The 27,164-nt window shown below is 43.4% G+C and overlaps 1 protein-coding gene and 1 long non-coding RNA gene across 2 annotated transcripts in view; one reads left to right on the plus strand and one right to left on the minus strand.

The window, feature by feature from the left end:
* LOC310750723 overlaps positions 1–27,164 on the plus strand; it is an 84,081-nt gene that overhangs the window by 22,194 nt on the left and 34,723 nt on the right. The window lies entirely within an intron of this gene.
* Positions 1,229–27,009, minus strand: CHMP7 (charged multivesicular body protein 7). Its single transcript, XM_083588828.1, has 10 exons — positions 26,037–27,009; positions 20,917–21,091; positions 19,001–19,186; positions 17,409–17,542; positions 11,297–11,345; positions 10,128–10,247; positions 8,613–8,711; positions 7,917–7,977; positions 6,324–6,509; positions 1,229–5,007 (listed from the first exon to the last, which is right to left on the minus strand). The coding sequence occupies exons 1-10, from the start codon at positions 26,324–26,326 to the stop codon at positions 4,943–4,945; spliced, it is 1,365 nt and encodes a 454-aa protein (XP_083444954.1). The 5' UTR covers positions 26,327–27,009; the 3' UTR covers positions 1,229–4,942.

Genomic DNA, 27,164 nt, shown 5'->3' on the forward strand with positions numbered 1-27,164 from the left:
GGGGGGGGGGAATCAAAACACCATTTTCACATCCAACAAGAAAAGGTAACAACTGCTGGTTAAATTGGAGTTTGACTAAAGCACAATTATAGATCCATTTCCGGAGATGTTTTTGTCAACAGCAGACAAGATCGTTTTAAAAAAGAAAATGGCAAAAGGGCACATGGTTTCCAATTTAACGAGCTTTGGACAAGAGAGCTCATGGATAGTCAATCTCAGGCCAGAAATAAAGACAAAGACAATGTGCAAGGAGTGCAAGGAGTACTGGAGCAGGGGGAACTGGCTTCAACTCTTTGCTCAGTAGTGGGTGTTCTTGCGCTGGTCACTTATCTTTTAAGCCTCTTAGTTTATTTGGATTATTGCAAGGATAACATGGTGGTGATGTTAGATAGTGTGCAAATGTTTATTATTATCATCATATCCTTGCAATAACCCAAAGTCAGTAAGAGAGGCTAAAAGGTTCAGTGCACTTTGAATGCATTCTCTGGTTGTCATCCTTACAAGATTCTTATGTAAAGTACACTAGCCTTATCCCCATATTACAGAGTCTGGGGCAGGGCTGAGAGAGAGGGACAGCTTGCCATGAACTCTCTAGAGGAGGGATGGGGAACCTGAGGCCCTCAAACTTTTGTTGAACTACAACTTCCACCATCCCTCACTAGTGTCACCTGGATGGGGCTGATGGGAGCTCTCAAGGTTGTAAAAAACAACGCAAAGCTGTGCCTGCAAAGGGCTCATGCCCCCAAGGGGCAGCAAAGCTGTGAACTCTTGGACTACTGATACTGCCCACTCAATCACTAAGTCACATTTCCTTCCTCATGCATTCCTTACTGACCCCTCACCCATCAGTGCTTCCCATGTATTGTTCTTATCCTTCCCATTTGTTTCTTAGTTGAAATATATTCTCCCAAAAAGTTCAAATTCACACAACACACATGCCATTTAGCTGAGTTGCTAAAGCATGATACTCTTAATCTCAAGGTTGTGGGTTCGAACTCCACATTGGGCAAAAGATCTGTGGTCCCTCTAAACTCCACTATTCTATGGTTCCAGTTAGCTACAAAGAAAATTAAAATGTTTGCATACATTTGGAGAATGAAGCTGGAGATATTTTGGTACAGAATTTGGATTAGGGTGAGAGTAGAAGCATACACAAAGTTCTAATCTCTGTGTGGTTGCATAACTACAATGCAGTACACTTTACATTTCACCCATCACCAGGACACTATTTAAATTTGCAGTTTCTTTAATCTCTCTCTCACGTCCAACAGAACTGCCTTCTCTACAAATTGCCCACTTTTAAACAATTGAGACTTTAGATTTCCTTTCTCTTCATTCATCTTGATTATATTCCCGCTTGGTGCCGGAGCATGAAAATTACAAGCCACTTCTAGAAAGGAACAAGCTGTTCAATATTAACTGTTGAATGCCTCTTCCAGCCCTCTGAGCAGCAATATTTTAGATACGGACACATTAGGGACACATACAATAAAACCTCCACTTCTTGCATGTTGTACAGATTAGAGGGAGAAGCAGGACCTGGTTCTGAAAGCAGCAGAAAAACAGTACTGATCCCAATGATCTAGGATTTGAGGCTAGGCATGGAAAGTAATTATTCCTTTAGAGTAAATTGCTAAGAGAACTACAGAATAGAGCTGTTTACAATGCATTTGGAACTCAAATCCTCTTAAAACTATTGCCTATTGAAAGGGCTGTGAATGAATGTATGCCATTTTGTTGTGGTGGGCAAATAATTCAGCATTCTTGGAATCTGTTTTTTGTTTTGATTTTTTAAACAGGGTTTAAAAGGGTCCAGGCAATGACACCTTACAAGTCTCACAAGGCAGAAACCTGGCTGAATCGGATTTCTAGCAGTTGGCAACAGGACTTCAGTATCCTTCCTCCTCCCACGAGTAGCAAAAAAGTAACTATTACACAAACACACAGACTGCAGAATTGTGTGAATTTGCTTAATTGGGTCACATAATTCAACCCCCCACCTGAAAGTAGAATTTGGATTGCCGAGGTACAGGATTGTGGTTTGTTTTTAAGGACAGTGCACAAAAGGATAGCTTTGTGTGTTTACGCACTAGCCCAGCAGCAACAGGCAACCAGGGTTTCCATGCAGGTGAATGAGGGGGTCTGCAGAGATTTATTGCTTCAATGAGAATTCACTGGGCTTCCTTGGTTCCAAACTGGCATTGCAGGTCAACCTCGCAGCAAGCCTAATTAAATTGCTAAAAAGATTGGGTACCTATTATTTTCCATTTATCCAAACTAGGCTGGGATAGTGCTCCAGGGGAGGAGTAAAGCTGCCACAGAGTACTAAAAAGGCAGGCATAGAGGCAAATGAGATGTGACCTTTGACATATTTTTGACATTGCAAATCTCATTCTTATTTCACAGTGGCCAGTGCAGGGGGGGAAGCTGGACTGAGACTGTCGTACAGGTGGGGGTTAACCCTTTGCTCTTGCCAATCGTCCCAATCAAAAACTACACCCCCACACCCACCCACCCCCCTGCTCCAAGCTTACTATTTGCAATGGAAGGAATTTATGCTTTCCTTCCACTGCAAACAGCAGGTTGCAAGAGAGGAGACACAATTCCAATCAGGTCAACAAGAGCAGGAGCAAAGGGTTAATAAAATCTCTTGCCCCCCACTAGGACCCCACTTCAGTTCAGAGGTCCCCACTTCAGCCATCTGTGAAAGAGAAGCTATGTAATGCTGAACTATGGACCACACATCACATTTAGTTCAGCTCTAGAAACCAGGAATGCTGTCAGCTTTCTAACTCTTTTCAGCACACCTAAACGCAGACATTTCTGTGATTCACAGCAAGACTCAACATTCCTATAGCTGGCATTTCCACAATTTTGAGGCACCATTTTTTCCTTTAGTTTTGTACAAAAAAAAAAATCAAGCTACATCTGTAATGAGGATCACTGTCCAAAAGTAGCAAAGGAAAAAGCACACCTTATGAAATTAAAGTGTAAATAGCAACTCCAGCTAGAGGCAACAGAGAAGATCTCATTACGAGACAAGAAAAGGTTTAGATGCATTATGGAATCCAATATGCTGATTGTTCAAAGGGCTGCGTTCTCCAAGCCCTTATATCTAAATGGACAGTCTGCTTCAAATAAACAAAACCATGAAGGGAAAATAATATGCAAAGTGAAGCATGTTAAACAACAATAGAGAGGAACTGAAGACTTTCCTCCCCTTTATTACATCATTGGTTCTTTTAAAGATTGATTGATTACCTTTCCCCCCTCTCTTAACCGTTTTTCTAACAAATGATTATGGCGTTAAAATTATTCAATGCAACTCCCATTTGCCATCTGCCTTCAGAAAAAGTGTCTTGCAGGGAATCAGCAAAGTATTGATTCTAGCACAGCACACTGAGGAGACAAGGCCAGCTGTTTCTCCCACCTCCAATTTAGGCAGATCTCTTCCTTGAAAAAAACATTTTGCTTCACTTTTCCTGAATCACAGCTCACTCAGCAGCAAACACCATCCAGACCATTGTGCTTTTGAGTGTACACTCAGTCTTGGAATAGGCTGCAAGTTTACCAACAGCCACTACTGACCCACAGTTTCTCATTATATAAATGGTTCCCACCACCTGTGTGCTTCATGCAGTGCACTGACACACAAGCAAAGTGCCACTTTTTCCTTTTGCAGTTAATGTGGCTAGAAAACAACTTCCATCCAGAAAAAGCGCAGGCCTGTCTCATAGCGCTGCATCCAATGCTAGTCCTACATACGACTAACTCTGGTTAATTCACTTCAGTGGCTCTACTCAGAATATAATTTACTTTGTAAAAGGTGTTCTGCAGAGGGCAAGAACTGCATTTCCCCCCAGATGAATAAAAGTCATCTCAATAGGCTAACTGGCACTTGCCCACTAGCTTTTCCATCCTGCATTCCATCAACATTTTTTGTGTTAAAAGGAAACAGCAACTCTCCCCAAGAAATACATCAGATGCAGAGATATCAATCCAAAGCTCTGCCATTTTAAAGGTCTTCCAACATACATGATTGAATAGCCTCCCAGAAGATATGAAGCCATCATCTGTAAATTTCTGGCTAAAAAGCTCACCCTAAATCTCTCAGAAGTATTGAAGGGAGCATTCCACCAAAGCAGAAGTTAAATGTTACTTGCTCTTCCTACAAATAAACTGAAAAGTACTTTCTTAAACATCAAAAGATTATAATCGTCAAGCAGCAACAAAAAGCCCTAAACCCCTACATTTTAGAATTCTTTGCAGGTCCCATTTAAGGCTACACTACTATTGTTGAAAAAGGGTTATGTGGCATTTTGTGCTTGCAGATACTACCCCCTTGTGGAAACAGCAACAAAAAGTCTCCTACAATAAAACTGTCACACATCTATGTTGTCCACATCGTGCAAACACAGATAAGGAAGAACAGAAAGACCATCAACATGTGTGTGTGTGTGTGCCTGTTGCCCAGCGAGAGCTACTAGAGTCAGTATCTTTCTCATGTGCAGCAAGTGTTTTGCACAGACACACAGAACAGCTGGATGCCTGGAATGCTGTGATCCTATTGCATTTCTGATTCTCCCCAAAGCTGGCACAACTAGGTTCAGTTTCACGTAGTGGAAAGAGGGCCTTCAGAGTGTCGTGTGACAAGTTAAAATCTCAGCAGGAGTGTCAACTTGCCAGGGAAGGGCAACCATGACTGGCAACACAGGTGAACATGTCAACCGGAGACACTGTAGTTTGGCACTGAAAAGACAACAGCAACAGCAGTTGGGATCTGTTTGAAAGATGATGGATTGTCATGGCAGGTACATCCTGTCTCTTACAAAAGTGCCATCTAGCAAGGAGGGGACATAAGCCCACATTCCACAAGTTACTTTTGTAGTTACGATCACCAAAATTTAAGACATCATCATAGCACGAAGGTGGTTTTGAGTCATTAGAGATGCAGTTCCAGAGCTCCTTTGGGCTCAGAGGCCTTTGAGTCAGTCTTTAGTGCCAATCCTGTAAATGATCCAAAAAGGAAGAAGGTCAAACACACTTGCAACTGCGGTAGAAGCAAATTTAAGTATGCATAACAACATGCCTACACTCAATTAAAATTTACATTGTTAAGCTTGTGGGGAAGAGGCCTGTCTTTTTTATTATTTTGTAAAGCACCATTTCCACTGACAATTACATAAATAACAAAGTATGTGCATATCCCCTGCTAAACAGCTCTTGCTCCTTAGTTGGATATAAGAGATTTTCAAAGCTAGAAAGCAGGAAGGTCTGCCCCTATGGATCTATGGCAATAGGCCACGTCTACTACACACCCAAGTCTTTGGGTAGGCCTCCCACCTGTGGCCAGGGAATGCCTGGCCTACCAGCCTTCATGCACCTTTGCATCCAAGCTCAGATTTAAATCCTAAGAAGGGCAACAGAGAAGCAGCCATTTTTATTCTCAGAGAGTAAATGAGATGACTGTGTAGCACAGGGAGCTATAGGAGTTGGAGGGACACTGCCAGGGCAGCTAGAGAGAGGCGTGGAACTGAACAAGATTCAGGTCCTTTTAATTATCCTCTAGAAAAAGAATTCTGTACTGGCATGCAATCAACTTAGCTAAGAAGCCCAGAGTAACACACTTGGGAAGAAAGAGAGCATAACCCTGCAGGGAGCCTGCTAATGGGATCTCTACATGTTTTGGCCTCATTTGCATGTCACAATACAGTGGTACCTCGGGTTAAGTACTTAATTCATTCCGGAGGTCTGTTCTTAACCTGAAACTGTTCTTAACCTGAAGCATCACTTTAGCTAATGGGGCCTCCTGCTGCCGCCGCGCCGCCGGAGCATGATTTCTGTTCTCATCCTGAAGCAAAGTTCTTAACCCGAAGCATTATTTCTGGGTTAGCGGAGTCTGTAACCTGAAGCGTATGTAACCTGAAGTGTATGTAACCTGAGGTACCACTGTAGTTTACCACAAACATGCTGACTGTGCCACCTTTGCTTTTCCCCACTAGGCTGAAGGGAAAGCAAACGACAATCCCTGGTTGTGCATCATGTCCAAACCAGGGACTGTGGTTTGTTTTGCTCAAACAAATCACTTTCAGTAAGCCAAGAATAAATCATGGCTACAGACTGTGGTTTGTTAGCAAAACCAACCACAACCTCCAGTTTGGACATAATGCAAAGCAAGAAATTGTGGCGTCTTTCTTCCATGCATTAATGCATGGAATTAATGCATTAATTAAGAAGCCAAGTAGCACATTCAATTAGCTATAGTAAACTGGGTCTTTAAGAGGCAACATTAGACTCTGGAAAACAATATAACAGAAACATACCTCCAACTGAATGAGTGAGCTTTTCCAACTCTGCTTCAAGCTCAGCATCTGAGATGCTAGGAAGCACTACGGACGTAGGAAACAGTGGCTTCTGTGGAACGGAAGGCAGGTCCAGAAGATCTTTTGAGGAGTCCAGGAGAAGAGTGTCCAGCTCCTTTTCCAGTTCCTCGGCATCAGCTTCTGATACTGGAGAACAAATACATTCCAGTGTGACATACAGCTTGGGCTGCTGGTGAATTTACTCAGAATGAAGTCCCACAGAGTTCAACAGTGCCTATTCCCTACTAACTGCACATAGGATTAGAAGACATGCTCAACAAGAGAGATCAGCTCCAGGACACATAGCTGTAAGATGTACTATAACCTTCTTAAGATCTGTAAGAAGGGCAAGAGCTTGAAGAAGGTTCTCTTATTCTGCTCAGCCCTACTGAGAATGTGCTCTTGTTGTTTTTCCTAACAAAAAAATCGTCAAATAGTGGCAACATATTACAGTTGGAAATGGGACCCACCTCACTCATGCCTTTTACAGACCACAAGGGGCACTATGTCAGCCTGTCCCAACTAGGTCTCCTCAAGCAAGTATGTGGTGGGTGGCAAGTTGGGTAAGGGATGCTTCCCCACCTCCAAGCCTCTGCTACTGTGGCGGCTCAGCTCCTTTCTCGAAGTTTTCTTTCTGCTCACAAAACTGATCCTCGCCACCACTATGCACTGGACCCTTGGAATTTTCGTTCATTTTTTCTCCCATTCAAGCCCCGGTCTGCTGCACCAGCACAAGCTACAAGTGGGTCACCTCAACTCACGGTCAGGCAGCACCAGGCTGGGTGCGAGCACCTTGTTGGGGGAGGCAGGCGGGCAGCAAGACACGACCCCAGCCTGAGGAGGCATGGATGCATGTCCTGCCACTGCTCCATGGCTCTGCTTGGCAACAGCAGCAGTGCTGCATGAAGACGCTTTGATGGTCAAGGGGCAGCCAGCACCTCCGTCCTGCCTGCTGCCAGCTTCCTCCGCCCATTGTCCTGCGCCTTGGCAGAGACACTCCCACTCGCTTCAGCCCACTCCAGTGGGGATAGTGCTGGTGGCCCGGCACTCCGCTGCCACGTGCCGCTCTTTGAAACCAAATCCACCGTCACCACCACCTTTTCTCCAAGTGTGGGGCTCTCCTCAGGTGCACAAAAAGGAGCCACAGCGCTTGTGCAGAGTGCATGCCGACAAGGGAAGGGTTTGCACCACTGGAGTGCTTCTCCCATCTGAAGGGTTACTCTGTGCTCACCATAACCTGTGATGTCAGCAGTTGGCCCTAGATGCCCCATATCCCTCAAGTGCAGAGTAGGGACAGACTCTCGCATGGTGGGGCTCCCCAAACTGCGATGTAGGATTGCTTCTTCTCACAGGTTAGGGGGCGCAATACTTGCCTTGCCTAGGGCACTGGCAACCCATGCTAGGCCACTCTCCTCCAGATATTTTGGACTACAATTCCCACCATGCAGACCAGCACCACCATTTGAGGAAGATTCTGTTCAAATGTCTGAATATGAGGTTGTAAGGTAGAAAACCTAACAACAAGGGTTTGGAGGCTTAAGAGTTTGGACTCACCTAAGCCATTGATTCCAACTCCTGCTAAGGTTTGCGCTACTTCATCCTGGGTGTCACAAAGCTGAAAAAAGCAGCAGATACTGCCATTTATTACACTTTTAATCCACCTTCCAAGGAGCTCAGTCGGCACACATCAAATCCTTCATTTTAATCCCACAATGATCCTGCAAGGCAGGCTAAGCTAGACCATAGTAATTTGTCCACAGCAATTCAGCAAGCTTCATGGGTGAGCAAGGATTTGAACCTGGCTCTCCTTAGCTGAGTACAACACTCTAGTTCAGGGCTAGGGAACGTTTTTCAAGCCTGAGGGACGTATCCCCTCATGGGCAACCTTCCAATGACTACAGTCTAGTCACAAACAGTTCAAAGGGTTCTACACTTACATCTCTCCATTATTGCAGTTACAAGGACAGATTCCAAAATAACTGCAGGACGATGTGCAGCAGAGCCAGTGAGGGGTGTAGATCGAGGAGAGTCTGAAGGGCCAGACAGAGGACTGGAGGGAGATCATTGGCCCCTGCTCTAACCACTACACCACCCTGGCATCTGAAATAAAGCCTGCTAAGAGGGGTTAAGCAAAGGCAGATATGGAAAAAACCACTTAACAGAAAGCTAAGAAGCAACCTGCAGCACGAATGTGATTCTCATTTAACTAACACTTGTATAGAGATTATTTGTTTTTCCTCTTTATAGTACCTCTTGAATCTGATCCACCAGGTTCTCTGCCTTTTCCACGGTGACATCTTTCATGGATAACTTCAGAGCTCCAACTCCAGCCTGGTAAGCATTAAATACCTTATTGGGAGGAAAGAGAATAGCCTGTTATTTTACAAGTATTTTCAGTAATCTGTTGCAGTTCTTCACCTTTTTAAATAGCCTATTTATTTATTTATTTATTTATTTATTTATTTGTAAGTAGGTAAGTCTGTGGTTAGGGAGTGTCTTGTTTTAATTTCATGTTAGCTGCTCAGGGAGCCTTTTGGGCTGAAGAACAGGATATAAATGCTCTAAATAAATAATAAATAATACTGATTCTGGCAGGCATTCCACCTCAATATTGCCTATATGATTTTAAAAATGGCTTCAGTTGGATTTACTTTGTCAGGAGGCCGCTTGAGGCCTGAGGGAAAAGTAGATGAGGGAGTTAAGGTTGTAATCTCAACTGAAATATTTTGCAAGCCATATGCTTGGGACAGTGAACTTTTGCAGAGGAGCCACTTTCAGGACCTCTTACTTTCTTCAACATTTTTCTGAAAGACTCAGGAGTTTCAGTGCACCCAGTTCTCCTTCAGGATTCTCCACCAAGCTTGCTCCCTATCCTGTCTTCCACAGGTACTTTCACTACAAATTGTGGCCTCCACATCTGCTCCTTTTTCCTATCTTCACATGTGTCCGTATTTCAGAAGCCACTCACTGGTCCTCCCTGCCATAGGCCTGATTAGGCCTAGACTGAGGCTTAGTATGCAAAGTGAGCCCAGTGAGAGAGCAGGTTAGCATGCCTTCCAAGCTGTGCTTTATAAACACAATTCCATTTCCTTTTACGCTTTGCATGCTTCTGCTTGGTTAGAATTAATCAGCTAATTCTCCCAGATCAAGAAAATGTTTATCATTACTGAGCAATTCCTCACTGATGATGTGTATGTACATCAATAAATATCCTACCCTATAAATTAAATACTATGTGAGTTTAAGTTACTGGGTAAATCTGCCAAGACATACTACTGCCAATGTCTAAAGTTTATAATTTATAAAGCTTCTAGAATGAAACACGTCTACTGAGGCATCTTGCTAACAGCAGTGACACACAACAACAGGCAAATGGGGATCAACCGGCCATAGACGTGCCAAAGCCAATGCATGCTCTGTGTCAGGAAGAGAAGCAGAGAGATAGAAAGGAAGAAATATTTGAGTACAGGAAAGACCATGTGATGCCTTCTAGATGCTGCTAGAGTACAGTTCCCATCAAGCCTGACTATCTGTCATGCTGACTTGGACTGTAATACCTGGACAGTAGTACCACATTGGCTACCTCCATTATAGCTGCAAGAGGTAAGAAGTGTGTGAACAAGCCCCAGACTGACAAATCAGTCAACACTGCAGTGGAAAGAATGTGTATTTCCAACATAAAGCAGATCTTCAAGCAGAAATCTTAGACAGAAGAATTAAACAGAGCAAAGTGGAGTCAATGGCGACACATCAGTAAAGGAATACCATCTGATCTGTCTGAGAGGCGTAGATCCGGTCCAGGATGCCTTGTACTACGTCCAGCTTGGAGTGAAGTTCTGCAATACGTCTTTCTGTTCTTCGTTTTGATTTCAAAGACCTAAGTGCCTAAGAACATAAAGGCACAGTTTTGATGAACCATCAAGAGCAGCCTGAAATAACTCCCTATTTAAAACAGTCATCTCAGTGCAGGAGGACATGCACAGTGGTTGTCTTCCCCTCAAAGCTTATCCAGCTAAGTGAATGAATGTCCTTAAGACTGCATTTGTCTGCTTGCTGCTGGGAGAGAGGGAGAAGTAATTGCCCCTGTTGCTGTGTTTTTTTAAGGTAAATGTGCATTTCAGTGCTGGAGAGTGAAATGCACAGCATTTAGCAAGTTACAGGGAAAAGTCCTGAAACTGTCAGCTTCTGCTATAGATGCAGGGGAAAGTACCTTGTTGGTACAATTTACTTTGTGTGTATGTTTCTTCTGAAGTGCCTAAGTGGTACAAGTAAGGCAGCATTGTTTCTCAAAGCAAAAAAAAGGAAGAGGGTTTTGTTTATTTCAACACTATCATTGAATGGTAACAATTATTCTTGTCACCAAAAATATTCAACAGGTAAAGTAATAGTTCTATTAGCTAAAGAAAGAAGAGACTGTGCTCTGAACACCCAAGAAAGCACAACAATTTTATAAACGAAGCAGTACCTTGACAGAAGACACATTAGACCTCACACTACAAAATGAGCTAATGTATGCCCATGAAAAGGTTCTTGTGCTGCAGTAAGATGCCCTTCGACCTCAACAAGAGGCTTGACAAGTGCTAAACCAGGGGTCAGAAAACCTTTTCAGCAGGGGGCCAGTCCACGATCCCTCAGACCTTGTTGGGGGCCAGACTATATTTTGAGGGGCGGAAATGAACGAATTCCTATGCCCCACAAATAACCCAGAGATGCATTTTAAATAAAAGCACACATTCTACTCATGTAAAAACACGCTGATTCCCAGACTGTCCACAGGCCAGATTTAGAATTGGGTCGGATCTGGCCCCCAGGCCTTAGTTTGCCCACCCATGTGCTAAACTCATGAAAACACATGACCTTTGAAGCAGGTTGGCTTTGGACGTACACATCCCACACAACTTTTGGTTGCCTAGTTAAGAAAACACAGGACTTACCAGCTGCTTTTTCCCAGCTCTACATGCACTCCGGGCCTCCTCTTTACATCTACAAAAGCAAAGTGTAAGCAGCTCAGTTTCTTATTTATTACGTATTAGGTGGTCATTCTTAGACTGATGGGAGAATGTAGCCCCACACATGTGGTGCATCTCAGTATCACTACTGAAGCATTTGTAGATCTGCTCCGCTCATATTTTTTGTACCCTTTTATAAAGAAGCTTTATAAAAACAAGGTCATGATTTACCAAATGCCTTAACTCATAGAATCATAGAGTTGGAAGCGCCCACAAGGGCCATCAAGTCCAACCCCCTGCCAAGCAGGAAACACCATCAGAGCACTCCTGACATATGGTTGTCAAGCCTCTGCTTAAAGACCTCCAAAGAAGGAGACTCCACCACACTCCTTGGCAGCAAATTCCACTGTCGAACAGCTCTTACTGTCAGGAAGTTCTTCCTAATGTTTAGGTGGAATCTTCTTACTTGTAGTTTGGAACCATTGCTCCGTGTCCGCTTCTCTGGAGCAGCAGAAAACAACCTTTTTCCCTCCTCTATGTGACATCCTTTTATATATTTGAACATGCCTATCATATCACCCCTTAACCTCCTCTTCTCCAGACTAAACATGCCCAGCTCCCTTAGCCGTTCCTCATAAGGCATCGTTTCCAGGCCTTTGACCATTTTGGTTGCCCTCCTCTGGACACGTTCCAGTTTGTCAGTGTCCTTCTTGAACTGTGGTGCCCAGAACTGGACACAGTACTCCAGGTGAGGTCTGACCAGAACAGAATACAGTGGCACTATTACTTCCCTTGATCTAGATGCTATACTCCTATTGATGCAGCCCAGAATTGCATTGGCTTTTTTAGCTGCCGCATCACACTGTTGGCTCATGTCAAGTTTGTGGTCAACCAAGACTCCTAGATCCTTTTCACATGTACTGCTCTCAAGCCAGGTGTCACCCATCTTGTATTTGTGCCTCTCATTTTTTTTGCCCAAGTGCAATACTTTACATTTCTCCCTGTTAAAATTCATCTTGTTTGTTTTGGCCCAGTTCTCTAATCTGTCAAGGTCGTTTTGAAGTGTGATCCTGTCCTCTGGGGTGTTAGTTGTTGATAAAGATGTTGAATAAGACCGGGCCCAAGACAGAACCCTGTGGCACCCCACTAGTCACTCTTCTCCAGGATGAAGAGGAACCATTGATGAGCACTCTTTGGGTTCGGTCAGTCAGCCAGTTACAAATCCACTGAATGGTAGCATAGTCAACTGTAGTTCAAATCCACTGAGTGGTAGCATAGTTAACTGTAGTTCAGCAGTGAAGATGCCCCTTGCCTGAACATGCACAAGTTCCTGGATGCAGAGACTGCCAAAGGGGGAGATGAATAGAACCCAATATGGCAAAGGCAATGCTAAATGCCTCATCTATTGTTGGTGTCATGCAGCGGCTGCTGGATGAACAGCTGACAAAATTAAGAGCTGAGATGCATTGAACATTCAAAGAGATTGGATCAGAGATGCATCAGACTAAAGAACACACAGGACCTGTGGAAAAAGAGATGGATTCTCTTCTGATGGAATATGAGAAGGTAAAGGCAAAATGGATATCAGCAGATGATGAATTGAAAGATGTTGTTGTGATGCCGAAAGAAATGAATGGATTTATGAATATGGACATTAAGAGAGAACCAAAGATGGCAAAGATGGAACTGAGAGAGAAAGGGCCATGTGCACAAATTGAAGTGAATAAAGTTCTTGACAATTGGTTTCGATGAAAAATGGAAAAGGTAGAAGGATTTTTCCTTTTTCCTTTACGTTAAGAGTAAGCATGGTCAACAGGAAATGGGACTGAAATATATGGAACTGAGTACAGTCATACTCGGGTTGAATGTGCTTCGGGATGAGCGCATTCAAATTGCGCTCCGCAGCAACCCGGAAGTAACAGAGCGCGTTACTTCCGGGTTTCGCCGCTTGCGCATGCGCAGATGCTCAAAATGACGTCATGCGCATGCGCAGAAGGGCCGAAACATGACCCGCGCACACGCAGACACGGGTTACGTTTGCTTCTAGATGCGAATGGGACTCCGGAACGGATCCCGTTCGCATCTAGAAGTACCACTGTACAAAGCAATGAAGACACAACAAGCAAATAAATATGGACTATTATGCTTTTTAGATTTCTCTTTTTAAAAAAATAATATTTATTACTTTTAAAAGTTACAAGAAAGGAGAAGAAAGAAAAAGAAAGACAAAAAAGAAAAAAAAACAAAAGAGAAGAAAAGCAAAAACAATACAGTGGTGCCCCACAAGACGAATGCCTCGCTAAACGAAAAACCCGCAAGACGAAAGGGTTTTCCGATTTTTTAGCGGCTTCGCAAGACGAATTTCCCTATGGGCTTGCTTCGCAAGACGAAAGCCCATAGGGAAATCTCCGGGGACAGCGGGGAAGCGCAGGGCGCCTTCTCCTCTGTTCCTGGACCTGTCCTGAAGGCTTGCGGTGGGAGGTCCGGGAACAGAGGAGAAGGCGCCCTGCGCTTCTCCTCTGTTCTCGGACCTGTCCTGAAGACTTGCGGTGGGAGGAAGGTTTTCCTCCCCACCGCCAACATTCAGAACAGCATTCTGAATGTTGGCGGTGGGGAGGAAAGCCCTCCTCCCACCGCAAGCCTTCAGGACAGGTCCGGGAACAGAGGAGAAGGCGCGCAGCGCTTCTCCTCTGTTCCCGGACCTGTCTTGAAGACTTGCGGTGGGAGGAAGGTTTTCCTCCCCACTGCCAACATTCAGAAGGCTGTTCTGAAGGCTGGCGGTGGGAAGAAAAGCCCTTCTCCCGCCGCCAGCCTTCAGAAGAGTTCCCCCAGGGCTGCCTAGGCTGCGGATAGCAGCCTGCTGCCCCGTGCGAGGGGCGCTCTTGAGCAGAGTGCCCCTCGCGCGGGGCAGCAGGCTGCTATCCGCAGCTTGGAGAGCCCTGCGGGGAACTCCTGCAGGGCTCCCCAAGCTGCGAATGTCTGCCCCGCGCGAGCGGCGCTCTGAAGCAGAGCGCCCCTCGTGCGGGGCAGCAGGCTGCTATCCGCAGCCTAGGCAGCCCTGGGGGAACTCTTCTGAAGGCTGGTGGTGGGAGAAGGGCTTTTCTTCCCACCGCCAGCCTTCAGAAGGCTGTTCTGAAGGCTGGCGGTGGGGAGAAAAGTCCTTCTCCCCCCGCCAGCCTTCAGAAGAGGTCCGGGGACAGACTGTCCCCGGACCTGGTCTGAAGGCGGTGTCCATAGGAACGCATTAATTGATTTTCAATGCATTCCTATGGGAAACCGTGCTTCGCAAGACGAAAAACTCGCAGGAAGAAAAAACTTGCAGAACGAATTAATTTCATCTTGCAAGGCACCACTGTACAATACAATATATAAACAATACAAAACCCAACCTGAACCCATTAAACTAAACACATAAATAAAGCAAAACAAAAACAATTTAAAAACATCCCTCCTTTTCCATACTCTGTCCTTCATTCCCTTGTTTCTTCGACTTCCTCACACCTCCCTTTTTGTATCCCACTTCTAGTACTTGTTTCAGCAAATCCTTTCCATCTTTCTCTATTTTCTATCATATTATAAATAACATATTTTTTAACCTTATTTCCCATTAAGACTAAATTACTTATATGTACTTAACTTCTTATAGCATTTCTGCTAAATCCATAAAATATCATTCCACTATTTTTCTAGCAGTCATTACTTTTACAATATTTCTAAATATACACTTTAAATTTTCCAGTCTTCTTCCGCCATCTCCTCTCCCTGGTTTCGGATTCTGCCAGTCCTTTCCGTCAGTTCCATATAGTCTATCAACCTGGAGATCTTATGTCCGAGGCTCTTAAATCTTTTCCAAGTCCCTTCTGCAGATCTTCTTCATATTCTTTAATGCTCAGGAGCAAATCTCGGGAAAGCTCCAACCTAGCAGTACTTTTATTCCTTCTGGACAGTTCAGCCAAATTTCCATGATTAAAACTAAAGTCCATAAAGAGTTTCAGGACGTATTTCAGGATTCCTCCAAATCTAGAGGCCCCCAAAACTTCAGGCTCCTCCAAACCCAAGCCCATGTCCCAAAAGTCAGTCAATCCCTGGATAGAGGGATCTTTCCAACTTTCCTTCTTCAAGCCGGGATCCAATCCTCAAAATCTGACTTTTGCTAGATTCAATCATGGAAGACCTCAATTTATAATCCTCAATTTGCTTCTGAAAAACTAAGGATCCCGCTTGTACTACTTTAGGTTTCACAACAACAGCTTCCTCCTTTTCCTCCACCATTTGTCCTGCCAAGGTATATTCCTGTGCCAAGTCCTGAATGTTTCTGTGCTTTTTGACTCAAATTAGTCACTTTCTGTTCCAAGTTATCAATTTTAAAGATTGTGTCATCTGTCTTTTTATGAAGCTGTTCCAGCGAGTAGTTTATCTTATATAATACAGTCACAATAGCTTCTCCTATCAACATTTTGAATAGTCCAAGGTCAATCTCTGGTTCTCAGAATCCTTATCTTGAAGCTGGAGATCTCCCTGTTACACTCCTGTAACAGTTTCACATGCTCCCTCTAGAGGGAAACAGTCTCCACTTGTATCAATTCTTTCAAGCATGACTCGAGCAAATAAAAATAGTTTTGATTTTCAGTTACTTTTTCCTCCTTTTCTGAACGCAGAAGAGGACAATGGAAACAGTATCTTTCTTATTTTAGCTAGCTGTCAAATCCGTTCTGTCAATGAACATTCCCCAAACGTCATCTGGCAGCCCTTTTCCAGGTTCAGAGCAGTGGTAATTTAATTTTCACTCTCTCCTGCAGGCTCACTAGGTCCAAAACTTCCCCCCTCTTCTCCTGCTTCCAAGGGGGGGGTTGTATTTTTGACCGATGGAAATTTAATCCTTTGTCAAAAACTTTCAGAGACTTTAGCTTGTAGCGTCTTTGCTTCAATCTATTTACAAAAGCGGAAGGCGGACTTCCTGTTTAGAACCTTCCCGCTTCGGTGCCAAATTAAAGTATTTCAAGATCCAATTTTCCGTTCTACTCACGGGTAGTTGTTTAAAATCTAATTGTCCACAGGAAAAAGTCAGCGCTCTCCGGCAGCAGCAATGCGGCTTCACTCCGTGAAAGAAGCGGTCGATTCAAAGCACCGCGCCACTCACCCCACGTCGCTCCGGATCCCCAAAATAGGGTTTCCCCGCGAGTAGGGGAGGCGCAAAGGGTGCCAGCTGAATCCCAAGTTCACAGGCTTCTCCCGCCTGTGATTTCAATGGGTCTCCGCCTTCGCCGTGGCGGTCAGACCCTGCTTTTCACGGAGCAAGTTCCTCCCAATCGGAGGAGCTCCGCCATTGCCGGAGGCGCCAACCCGGAAGTATGCTTTTTAGATTTCTCAGAACCGTTGGGGAGAAATTCATCATACTGGATTGGAGGACTATTTAAGACATTTAATTATAATAATTGAAGAGCTACTTTTTGACTTTTGAGTAGGAAAAGGTGAATTTGAGATGAACAGGATGGAAGATTGAAAAAACAACACCTAGCAGATTGAGAAACAGCTGTATAATACAGTTAGATTGTTATCCTGGAGTGCATACTTTGAATAACTGTCATATACACATCTGCCCTTCTTTTTCTTTTCTTTTCTTTTCTTTCTATGATCTCCAATTCTTGTTTTTCTTTGGTTAATTCTATCTACATTTATGCTTTGCTTTTTGAAGTTCCCTATTTTGGATTAATGAAGATACACACAGGAAGGTGGTGGGCGGAAGATGGGGGGCCCTGTGTGAAGAGCAGGGTGGAGAGGCTGGAGAAAGAAGGGGAAGCACACAGGTGAGAGCTGGGAGGGTTCACTCTTCTGTGTATGGATAAAGGGTTAAGATATAATTCTGATAGAGGGCTTTATATTCACTTTCTCTTTCTTCTTCTTTATATTCTTATTCTTCCTTTTTTCTTATCTCTTTTCTCTAGATTAGTTTGGCTTTTATTGTGTTTTATTTGGAATCCTTTTAATAAAAATTGATTAAAAGATGCCCCTTGCCTGAAGGACCACAGCTCAGCAATGCATGAGTTGTGACATAACTGACAGCTTTAAGGATGTAAAGGACACACACCCATATTACCTCTCTGCTTCTTGTGCCAGGGACTCCACTTTCTGAGACAGCAGCTGTTCACTTTGCATGAGCTGATAAACCCCAATGTCAACATCATTCACTGGAGATACTTTGGTATGAAGACCTCGAGCAAATTTCATTATCTGAAAGAGAATTTCATTATGACATAAGATCTCATCCCATCATCTTAAGGTCCAATTGTCTCTTATTTCCCAGGGAGACCTCCCTATTTTTGGATTTTAGAGATACTTTATTAGAGTTGCTGGACTTCTTCAGGTTTCAACATCTTTCTCCCTGGTTGACAGAAATTAAAATTTGAGCTGCGAGGTGGATGCATCTTATCTCTAATGCAAATATGTAAAAGCACATGCATGACCATTAAGGCATGATGTAGTGCTCAAGCTGCCATTCCACACACACCCTATTTGAATATGTTGCTAACAAATTGTAGGACATGGGTCAGCAAACTTTTTCAGCAGGAGGCCGGTCCACTGTCCCTCAGACCTTGTGGGGAGCTGGACTATATTTTGAAAGAAAAAAAAATTAACAAATTCCTATGCCCCACAAATAACCTGAGATGCATTTTAAATAAAAGGACACATTCTACTCATGTAAAAACATGCTGATTCCCGGACCGTCCACGGGCGATTGGGCCGGATCCAGCCCCCGGGCCTTAGTTTGCCTACCCATGTTATGAGGTAACATGTGTTTTTTCTAGCCTATATTTAACCAAAAGAACAAACATCCTCTTGGTATCTAAAGAGGGAAGTCTACTGAAGAGTAAGTGATGAATACAGCCGTCAAAGAAGACATTTCAGCAACATAGATTTGGGGAGTCAATTATTTTTGCACCAACGCTGTTATAAGCATGTCTCTATCTTCCTTTGTGAAACACTGAATATCTTGCATTAACCAAGTTCTGTAAAATTATGAAAATTATGAAAATTATGATACAGTAGACCCCACCATCCCTCCTCAATCAGCTATCTTGTACTTTCAGGGCAGTACAAGATATTGCCTGAAGTACAATTAGAAGAAAATAGCAGACCTCCATGGCATTTCTGCAACCCAGAGCTCACCAAGCCTTTTTAACTATTATGTTCACTCCATACATCATAGCCAAAAAAGTTCAAATTCCCACAACCTCAGAATTATTTGGAGGAGGTGGGATGCCAGTATATTATAGATGAGGATATGACCAACCCTTCTCCTGCCCAGAAGCCCATGTTTCCCTTTTTAATTATGAAATGACAAATTCAGCTTAATGCTGCCTTATCTCACTTAAATGCTGCAGATATCTTCATTGCCACTTTGGGTTTTCATTTTAGAGGGGGAAACCTTTTGCTGAATGAGTGAGCACAGGGCAAATGGAAGACTGGCTTTATTTGGCCCAACTTATTTCCATTCAGAGACAGCACAACTCCCAGAAATGCAACTCACATTTTAACTCTTTATTAGGGTTGCCATATATCCTCTTTTTCCAGGACGTGTCTTCTTTTTCATGGGTATGTAAAATGAGTCTTATCATAGCGATCCGTAGTTAAAAATAGAAGTCGGCAAATGTGTTCTCTCTCTTGCTCTTCAAAATATGAAAACCCTACCTTATTGCCGTTCTGCTCCAACACCGTGACCCTTTTTTCCTTCTGCAGCTGCAGCAGCACCAAACAGAATGTCCTTTCGTCCAAACAAATGCTAGTGCACAGGGAACGCAGCTCTGACAGGCCAACCACAGGGTGTGAAGAAAGTGTGGAATTCTGGTAGAGATGATACACTTCTTCTGCCTTTTCCTAAAAAAAATAACCATTTGCAGTGAACTCTTTATTCCCTGCCTCTGTTGTGGGTACCATGCACAAACTAAACCAGAATTGCTTAATATCCTAACCTGACTCAGAAATGGCAAGGCATTGCTACAGATGACATTCAAACCTCATTCACGATACAGTACAGAGCACACCACAGTTTAGATCAGTGGTTTTTACTGTTCAGCTACAGACTAGATTTGAGTATCATTAGATAATCGGTAGCCCACCTGTTTCTGGTCTCTAGCTTGCAGCAAATAAACAGTCAGTATAAGTCAGCACACATGTCTAATTAAGGTATGCAGTTAAAGAACAACTATGGGCAGAACAGGGAAAGACCAGAAGCAAGGCCACTCTGCTAAGCAGCCAGCTCACTTTGGCTCCTTCTTTCTCCAAATTGTTTCCATTCAAACTGGCAATTATAAGAGCCTTTTGACTATAAAAATGAGTGGCTGGGTTCACCTGTTTTACATCTTTGTCCCTTTCCCCTACTATATCATGTCTTTTAGGTTGAAAGCCTGAGAGAAGGGACTATTTTGTTTACTACTGATCTCAAAAAACAACAACCTGAGGGAGTTTTTTCAGCAGCAGAACAATATAAAAATGCTATTTAAAAATAGTATTAATCTTCACTCTGCTACTCCCTAAGATTACCTTCATCTTCAAGGTTTCTGGGTGTGAAGAGCAAAGGAGAAACTTTTAAATATTAAAACAGAGATACAATAACACTTGAGGGTCATAGGGTGAGAAGGAGAACTGCTAATCTGGTGCAGATTGCTCTGCTTCCTCACATACAGCTCTTCCTTCACTTTCTGAAGGATTCCTACTGATTCCCAGTCAGAATATGATCACAAATTGCAATGCAATAATTCTGTTCAATAATTCTATTCTATTCTCAACCTACATGGGTGAGAAAATAGGCTTCTTCAAAAATTAGTCACTTGAACATTTAAGCAAGATGATACTGAATAGGAAAGATATATGCTGTTCTTAGTGCAGTGCAGTGTTAAAGCCGTAGTGATTGGCTGGCTTACTGTAAATTACACTTGACTGAAGACATCCTGGAATTATGGAAAGCGCCACTCCAAACTATATTTACATGGCTCAAGTTGCACCACAGGGAGCAGATATCTGAACTTAAAACTAAACAAGAGATACATTAAGGTATAAAGATGGAAATCCCTTGCAAGTATGGTAGAGAGCTCTGAAAAAGCATGAGGAGAATTTGCCATACACATTCATTAAATATCCATGTTCCTGGTAATCCACAACAGCTCTGTGAACTGTTGGGTATGTCTGCATGAGGGATCCTCTGAGTGATTTCCTGAACATACAGTGGTACCTTGGTTGTCGAACATAATTCATCCCAGAAGACCAACAATAAGGTTACAAACTCCGCTAATCCAGAAATATTACCTTGGGTTAAGAACTTTGCTTCAGGATGAGAACAGAAATTGTGCTCCGCCGGTGCAGCAGGAAGAGGAGGCCCCATTAGCTAAAGTGGTGCTTCAGGTTAAGAACAGTTTCAGGTTAAGAACGGACCTCCGGAACGAATTAAGTACTTAACCCGAGGTACCACTGTACAGGTCTCTTCAGCTACAGGTCTCTTCAAGTGTTTCCCAAACACTCAACAATATTTTTTATCATTGCATAACAGAAACCATCAACTCTCCCCAACATCCTCATAATATGTGATCGCCAAGCATCAGAAAGCCTACCTGAAGTAACTCCACATAGATCAGAATTTCCTCCTCCTCTGGCACTTTGCTGTCACCTAACACACTAGACAGGGTCCACTTCAGTGGCTTCAGAATAAAGACCCCGACGCCCCAGGAGATCCAGCTGCTGTCTACGCTGGTCATGAAGTCAGATTCCCTCTGCAACTTACCACGTCTGAGGGAAGAGCAATATATAAATGCTGTAAGTTTCAGCAAAGCCAAAGGGAATACTTATCTAAATTGACAAAAATCAGCCTTCTGTGACTGCCATGCTACTGCTGTCTCGTACTGAAGGAGTATGAGTATGATAAATGCAGAGGATACTGTAAAGCAGTAGTCTTCAAGATGGGCAACAGCAGCACTACCACCATGCAAATATATCGTAATAATAAGAAGAAATGGGTCTCCAAGTATGTTTGGATTAAAGGTAGGCTCCAGGTCTTTAAAAAGTGAGACTACCACTGTAAAAGGTTGATACGGGGTGAGTCCTTTAAAAGAGGCCCCATGGATGCAGAGTACACATCTTCCACGGGGCCTCTTTTAAAAGACTCGCCCTGTACTATGGGGACTTTGGAGTTAAGTATAGGTCTACAGTACATATGCCTTTGGAAAAGACCAAGAAATATTTGAGTGCTAAATACACTGCAACTGTGCTGCTGTGGGGGCTGGAAAAACTAGTATTAGGTATTTAACAGTTGGAACAATGGAAATTGTTTACATTTTATTAGAATAATGAAATAGAGGAACAGAAACCATTTTTTATCAATGGGAGACATAGAAAACACAGTGAAACTTTAACTTTTGACAGACTATGCATTTTATTCTTTCACATCGAAGAAGATTGAGATATTACACCTATCAATTAAGTTATTATTTATTGAGTCAATTAAGTTATTTAAAACAATTTATGTATACAAATAATGTATGGAATATTAACATGAGTATCTTACTTTACTTCCTGATATTTGTAATTTACCTTTGAATTATCAAAATGTAAGAACAAGTGGGAACAAATGCAGGGAGCAATAAGGGACAATATATCAGGGTCACAAGAGAATACTGGGCATGCCCCCGTTGCGCCCGCAGAGAAAGATGCTAAGGAAAGTGAGTGCATGGGGATTTAAGTTGAGTCCTGTAAAATAAGGTTGAACTTTAAAATAACAGCAGAACTTTTTTTGACAGAGCAGGTTAGTATACTAAAAGCAATCTCAATGCAGAGTTTGTTTCATCACATTATTATTGGAAATGGCTGAAAAGAAGTAATGCGGAACAGAACATTTTCCAGTGCTTTATTTTCCCCACAGAAAATTTTCCATTTCATAAGCTCATTAGAAACAATCAATAGATGCCAACTCCAAACGTTAGGCAAACACGGGAGTCCAAGTTTTCAGCTTGTAAAATAAACACGCTAAGACAGATTACTCTCCAGGACAGGGTGGGGAACTGGATCTGGCTGGCATGTTGGAATGTTATCTCCCCTTCCCCACCCCCACAGACAACTCTGACAGCGGAGATGCAATGCTTTGAAGCCCTGACAAACAGCTGATTCTCAGGGCTTCCTAAAATTACAGAATTGTAGAGTTGGAAGGGACCCCAAGGGTCATCTAGTCCAACCCCCTGCAATGCAGGAAGCACAGCTAAAGCATCCATGGCAGATGGCCATCCAAGCTCTGCTTAAAAACCTCCAAGGAAGGAGATTCCACAACCTCCTTAGGGAGTCCATTCCACTGTCAAACAGCTCATACTGTCAGAAGTTCTTCCTGATATTTAGTTGGAATCTCCTTTCTTGTCTTGAAGCCCTTGAGATATTTGAAGATTGCTATCTTATCTCCTCTCAGACTCCTTTTTCCAAGCTAAACATACCCAAATCCTTCAACCAAATGTTCACAGATTGGCAAAGAACCCTGTCGAAATTCATATGGCAGGGCAAAAGGCCAAGAATTAGATTCAAAATCCTTACAGACCGAAAAGAAAGAGGGGGCTTCTCAGTACCTAACCTGAAGTTATATTTTGAGGCTGCCAGCCTCTGCTGGATTAAAGACTGGATTAATCTAGAAAATGCCGACCTGTTGGACCTAGAGGGGTTCGACAACAGGTTCGGCTGGCATGCCTATTTATGGCAGAATAAAGAGAAGATACATAAAGGATTCTCAAATCATATTTTCAGAGGACCCCTACTCGAAGTGTGGGAAAGAAATAAAAAACTCCTGGAATGGAAGACACCCTGGTGGTTATCACCTATGGATATTTTAATAATTAAAAAGGCAAACATGGAGGGAGAAAGGCTGACTTATGAGGACCTACTGACAGGATCAGAAAATGGTTGGAGGATGAGACCTTATGAGGAGTTGAAAGACAAATTAACGGGCTGGTTACAATTCCATCAAATAAATGCAGTATGGAGTGATGATAAAAAAGTAGGTATGAATGAAAAGAAATCTAAGTTTCAGATAGAGATAATTGAAGGCAAATCCAAATTACTATCCAAAATGTATAACATATTATTAGAGTGGGATACCAAAGATGAGGAAATAAAGGGGGTAATGACGAGATGGGCAATGGATCTGGGGTATAATATAGAGTATGACAAATGGCAGAAATTATGGACTAGTGGAATGAAATTTACCGCTTGTGTAACACTCAGGGAAAATTTAGAAAAGATGATGTACAGGTGGTACATTACCCCAGCAAAGTTGGGGAAAATGTACAAAACTGGGAATAAGAACTGCTGGAAGTGCAAGGTTAAAGAAGGTAATTTTTTCCACATGTGGTGGACTTGCGAAGAAATGAAGAAATATTGGGAATATATTTATAATGAGTTAAAAAAAATATTTAAATATACATTCCCTAAAAGACCGGAAGCATTTCTACTAGGGATAGTTGGGGATGAAGTTAAAAACGAAGACAAGACATTATTTCAGTACGCCACAGCTGCCGCCAGATTATTAATTGCCCAAAATTGGAAAAATCAAGATATCCCATCAATTAGAGAGTGGCAAACAAAATTATTTGAATTTGTTGAACTTGCAGAAATGACTCAAAAAATCAGAAACCAAAAAAATACAAAGTTTACTAATGACTGGAAAAAATTTATGACATACATTGAAGGGAATTACAGAAGCCTAAAAACTATAACAGATCTGATATAAACCTTACGACGTGTAAACTATTAACAATTACTAGCTGCGAGGAAAATAAATTATGTACATTAAGAAGCCTGAAAGCGGGAGGGATGGAGGTCAATAGAGCGTAGAAGAATGATTTAAGTTCTTGAAACACAAAGAGATAATTGTGAGGATAAAGAATTGTAACGGAAATAGATAATACTTATGTTACGTTTAGACATTTGTTTTGTATTTTTCTTTCGTTTTGTAATTGTGAAGTTATTTCTTTCTCTTTTTGATTACCTATATGAAACTCAATAAAAAGAAGTTTAAAAAAAAAAAAAAACAAATCCTTCAACCATTCCTCATAAGGCTTTCAAAGCACAGCACAGAGCTCCCTGCAAGAACGTTCAACCAGCTGATTGTCGGTGCTTGTAGAGAGCTTCCCAACACACTACTCACAGAATTTCGCACGTGCCACTGGGCTGGTGTGCGTGGCTTAGCCAGAATAGTCTAGTGGGCCAAATGGGGAGCCCTGGTGAGACCATGAGCCAGAGGTTCCCTACTGATTATCTAAAACCTGAGAAAAAATTGCGGTAGCCCAATAGTATATGGAAGGTATCACACAGCTGACTTCTGGTGCCAGATGTAAACAAAGCTCAGAACAGTTTGGGACCAGGATATTATTGCTCCCTAAATTTGCCGAGTTTTGTTATGTTTGTTAATTACTTTATTTTCTTAAAAATATATATAATAAAATGTTTTGTAATGGCTGGCCCTAAAAGAATGGGAGAGTCAGTAAGTGAGTAAGTAAGTAAGTAAGGAAGGAAATGTTGTGCCACCTTAAAGCCTATAGTTGCCCTTAAAATAGCTGGAGGGCGTTGAGAGCTACTGGGGACCCTGTAGGGGGGGCAGAGCTGAGTTATCCACAACCTCTCCTTTCACTTGTTTAGCCAACATGTTATGTGCATTCCCTACCTGGGGAAATTTTTATGCAAAGGTCACTCAAATGCATACAAGATAAGCACACCAGCCTCCGGAAGAGTAGCAGTGGCAGGAAAACAAGAATGTTAAAGACCAGTAATAATAATAATAAGATAATGACGTTAAAGACCAGTAAAATTCTTATATGGCCAGAAATCTTTGCTAATTTTATTCACAACAGCAGTTAATTTTATTTATTAACCACATTCTTTAGGCAAAGGACTCCCTAAGTACCTTACAGAAGAACAAAAAAGCAAGAGAGAGAACTGAATATCAGTGTCATTTGACACAGATCTAGTTACAGGTAGGGAGCCGTGTTTGTCTGCCGTAGTCAAAACAAAACGAAGAAGTGTGCATGCACAAGAAAGCTCATACCAGAAACAAACTTAGTTGGTCTCTAAGGTGCTACTGGAAGGAATTTTTTTTATTTTATTTGACACAGAGTTGAGCTGAACAGAGTTGCTAGCTGTCAACATAAATATTTTGGTTGACATTAACATGCAGTCATGCCTTGATGGATGTTTAAATAGAACTGAACTAATAGGTTACTAGATCACATATTATGGTCCTTTTGCCAGCACGTGAAGCTTTTCTTGTTCCAACAAGCTTTTGGAAACTGACTGCTTTTAATGAAACAGCTGGTGCTGTGCTGTTTTTATTGTACTTATCTGTATATTTTAAGAGCTTAGATAGATACATAGAGAGCTATAGCTATTGATAGTTTTAATCATGCTATTTAATGATTGTGGGATTTCCCCATGTTCTTTAGCTGTTGTTTTTATCTGCCAACCGCCTTGAGTCCCTGTCAAGGGAAAAGTCAGGGTGTAAACAAACAACAACAACAAGTGTTCTCTTGCCCCCTTCTTCCTTCGTCCTCCCCCAGCACACCCTCGCCCCGCAGGGCAAGAACTTCCCTCTGCACGCGCTCAGAGGCACAGCTGCAGACTGGAAGGAGGCTAAGCGAGGGGGGGCCGAGGAGAGAGAGAGAGAGAGAGAGGAGCCCCCCCCCCCGCCGCCGCCGCCGGGCGGTACCTGAGCAGCTCTCGCAGGACGGTGCCCAGGCCCAGAGGGACGCTGCCCCGCCGCTCGAAGGCCTGCTGCAGCTCCCGCAGGCAGGTCCGGACGCCTCCGCGGCGCCGCCCCCACTTCAGCACCAGCTCGCTCCAGAAGAGCATCTTGCTGTCCCACTCGGTGGCGTTGACCTCCCGGCTCTGCTTGAAGGCCGAGAACAGGAAAGCCATGCGCTCTTCGTCCGTCTCCCACTCCGGGGGCAGCTCGCCCTCCGCGGCCGGCGCAACCGGCGCCTCCTCCGGCGAAGACATCTAGGCGAGCCCCCGGCTTCGGGCGCGGCCTAGCTCCTCTCGCTTGGCCAAACGTTTCCTTGTCGGTGGGACGGCGCATGCGCCTTTCCACCCCGTCCGACATGCGCACAGAGGGGCGAGGCGCTTGGCGGGAATCCAAAGGCGGAGAAAAGAAAAGGCTAGAGGCGCCACTCGGGGGAGGCAGCGGGAGCCTCCGGGTTCCCGGGCGAGTCCCCTCCCCACCTGGGCAGGGGGGCGAGGCGTAGCAGGAAATAATAAAACCCATCGTGGGAGCGGGGAATTCTCCCTCTAAGCGTGAGCGCTGGAAGAAAGCGATCACGGGCCTTTTTCCGGGGGGGGGAGGGGGAGATGCTTTAAAGGGGCGAAAACTGCCCTCTCAGCGGCGCTTCCCGTCATCCCTTCGGGCTGCAGATACGAAAAACTTCAAGGCAAAGACAGATCCGGGCGCAACTTGCACGTGCGAACTGTCTCTGCGCGGATTTCCACGTGGCGCAGCGCCAAAGGGCTGCGACTGCGCGGCTCACAACAACAACCCAGCAGGGTAGTCCCCCTCGAGGCAGAGGGGAGTTGAGATCCTTGGCCAATAATAATAATTTTTTAAAAACTCATACAACGTTTGCAGGTTACGACAGAAAGCCCAAGCTACTGCAGAAGCCTTGTTTTCTGCAGCCGTCCAAGCTAAAGACGCGCCTCTTTAGCTGCAGATGATGCCATAAATTTGGATGCCGCCCTTCATTCGAAGATACACAACCCCCCGACACATTTCTAGGACCCGCCTTGTTTTTTGTGATTGCGAATTGTTTTGCACTGTTTTAAATAACGTGTTTTAATGTTGGTA

Source organism: Podarcis filfolensis (genome assembly GCF_964270895.1).
Source record: "Podarcis filfolensis genome assembly, chromosome: 15".
Classification (NCBI taxonomy): Eukaryota; Metazoa; Chordata; class Lepidosauria; order Squamata; family Lacertidae; genus Podarcis; species Podarcis filfolensis.

Bases quoted from the DNA above. Each gene is read 5' to 3' on its own strand.
- CHMP7 (XM_083588828.1), bottom strand. From the start codon at position 26,326: ATGTCTTCGCCGGAGGAGGCGCCGGTTGCGCCGGCCGCGGAGGGCGAG. The intron at 21,092-26,036 runs GTACCGCCCGGC...CTCTTCCCTCAG, and splicing joins GTCCTGCGAGAGCTGCTCAG to ACGTGGTAAGTTGCAGAGGG. The intron at 11,346-17,408 runs GTAATATGGGTG...TTGCTTTTGTAG, and splicing joins CTGGCACAAGAAGCAGAGAG to ATGTAAAGAGGAGGCCCGGA.